Below are 2,064 nucleotides of genomic sequence, written 5' to 3'. Positions count from 1 at the left end.
ACTCTGCTGCTTGCCAGGGTCAGCTCTCAGCCTGCCCAAGGAGTTCCCCCCCGAGCTTCTGTGGGGAGAAGCTCTGGGTAAAAGGAGAGACTCCCCTCAGGCCAGGGTCCTTTGGATCTTTTGAGAGTGTGCTGTGTGGGTCAGGGCTGCCCACAGCTGCAGATCTCCCCCAGAACACTGGCAGAGGCAGCATTTACAGAGGAAAGTCAAGACAGTGGCTGCCTGGAAGATGAAGACATTGCAGGGTCTGTGCTCTCAGCTGTCTCCTGAGGGAAAGGAGCTGTCACTGTTCCACTGAGGGATCAGCAGATCTGCCAGAAACCGCACAAAGTGCCTTCACCCCCTCCTCTCCCTACACACAGCACCAGCAGCACCTTTGCTTCCAGCATCAGGCTTTCTCTCATCTCCTCCTGAGGAGCCACAAAGAGGGAGATGGCCCTGGGCAGTGCCCTGCTGCCAGGAGGCGTCTGCAGGGCAGAGCTGAGCCCCCAGCGGGTGGGATGAGCTGTGGGAGGAGTGACAGGGAGGAGACGTGGGCACAGAGCAGGAGCTCCTGGCAGGGGCAGCTCCAGGCAGCAGAGAGCCACTCCACCCGGCTGCATCCCTCTCTGCTCCGCTGCACAGGGACAGAGAAACCAGACGGGAGGAACTGACTTTGAAACTGGACACTTCAACACCCACAAACGGCCATTTTCTTCTTCAACTACATTGTCAGGGAGACCATTCTCCCGCAAAGAATGGTCTAATCACAGGACAGCTGCGTGGTGCCCAGTAGGTCACTGGTGAGCAGAGCAGCTCTCCTGACTCTGCACTAGGGCACAGAGAGCCCTTTTGTCCCTCAGGGCTCAGCAGTGTTCAGGCTAAAGGCAATGGGAAAGAGAAGGATTTCTGCCCCTGCAAAGAAAGTGCCCTCAGTAGCACAAACCTGAGATCACAAAAAGGAGCTGAATGAAATTATTCCAAAGGAAGAGAAGTCATTTTGCAGGGATTTTTTGGGAAATAGAATAAGATTGGCTCAAAGAGGCCTGCCTTAACTTCTCAACTGCTCTTTCTTGTCATGCCCAGAGTGAACAAATGTCCAACAGCAGCTCCATCACCCAGTTCCTCCTCCTGGCATTTGCAGACACACGAGAGCTGCAGCTCTTGCACTTCGGGCTCTTCCTGGGCATCTACCTGGCTGCCCTCCTGGCCAACGGCCTCATCATTGCCACCATCGTCTGTGACCACCGCCTCCACACCCCCATGTACTTCTTCCTCCTCAACCTTTCTGTTTTTGACCTGGGCTCCATCTCCACCACTGTCCCCAAATCCATGGCCAATTCCCTCTGGGACACCACGGCCATCTCCTACAAAGGATGTGTTGCACAGGTCTTTTTTTTCTTTTTCTGTGCTGCAGCAGAGTTTCATCTTCTCACTGTCATGTCCTATGACCGCTATGTTGCCATCTGCAAACCCCTGCACTATGGGACCCTGATGGGCAGCAGAGCTTGTGTCCACATGGCAGCAGCTGCCTGGGGCAGTGGGTTTCTCTATGCTCTGCTGCACACGGCCAATACATTTTCCCTACCCCTCTGCCAGGGCAATGCTGTGGACCAGTTCTTCTGTGAGATCCCCCAGATCCTCAAGCTCTCCTGCTCAGGCTCCTTCCTCAGGAAAGCTGGGCTTCTAATATTAAGTTGTTTTTTAGCTTTTGTGTTTTTTGTTTTCATCATGCTGTCCTATGTGCAGATCTTCAGGGCCGTGCTGAGGATCCCCTCTGAGCAGGGACGGCACAAAGCCTTTTCCACGTGCCTCCCTCACCTGGCCGTGGTCTCCCTGTTTGTCAGCACAGGCATCTTTGCCTACCTGAAGCCCCCCTCCATCTCTTCCCCAGTTCTCAATCTGGTGGTGGCAGTGCTGTACTCAGTGGTGCCTCCAGCAGTGAACCCCCTCATCTACAGCATGAGGAACAAGGAAGTCAAGGATGTAGTTTTGAAACTATTTGAATGGTGTCTACTTCAGATTAATAAGGTGCCCATTATACCACTACGGCTCCCACTGTATATCAGTAAAACCCAGGACTAA

The 2,064-nt window shown here is 53.9% G+C and overlaps 1 protein-coding gene across 1 annotated transcript; it reads left to right on the top strand.

Moving 5' to 3' along the window:
* Positions 1-1,242: 1,242 nt before the first annotated feature.
* On the top strand, positions 1,243-2,064 carry LOC128901406 (olfactory receptor 14A16-like; the record flags this gene model as incomplete). Its single annotated transcript, XM_054183361.1, has 1 exon — positions 1,243-2,064. A coding segment is annotated over one exon (822 nt), but the record flags the coding sequence as incomplete, so codon positions are not given.

This window comes from Rissa tridactyla, chromosome 25 (genome assembly GCF_028500815.1).
Source record: "Rissa tridactyla isolate bRisTri1 chromosome 25, bRisTri1.patW.cur.20221130, whole genome shotgun sequence".
Taxonomy (NCBI): Eukaryota; Metazoa; Chordata; class Aves; order Charadriiformes; family Laridae; genus Rissa; species Rissa tridactyla.
The sequence above is the reverse complement of the archived record's forward strand: the minus strand, read 5'-3'. Positions and strand labels throughout refer to the sequence as shown.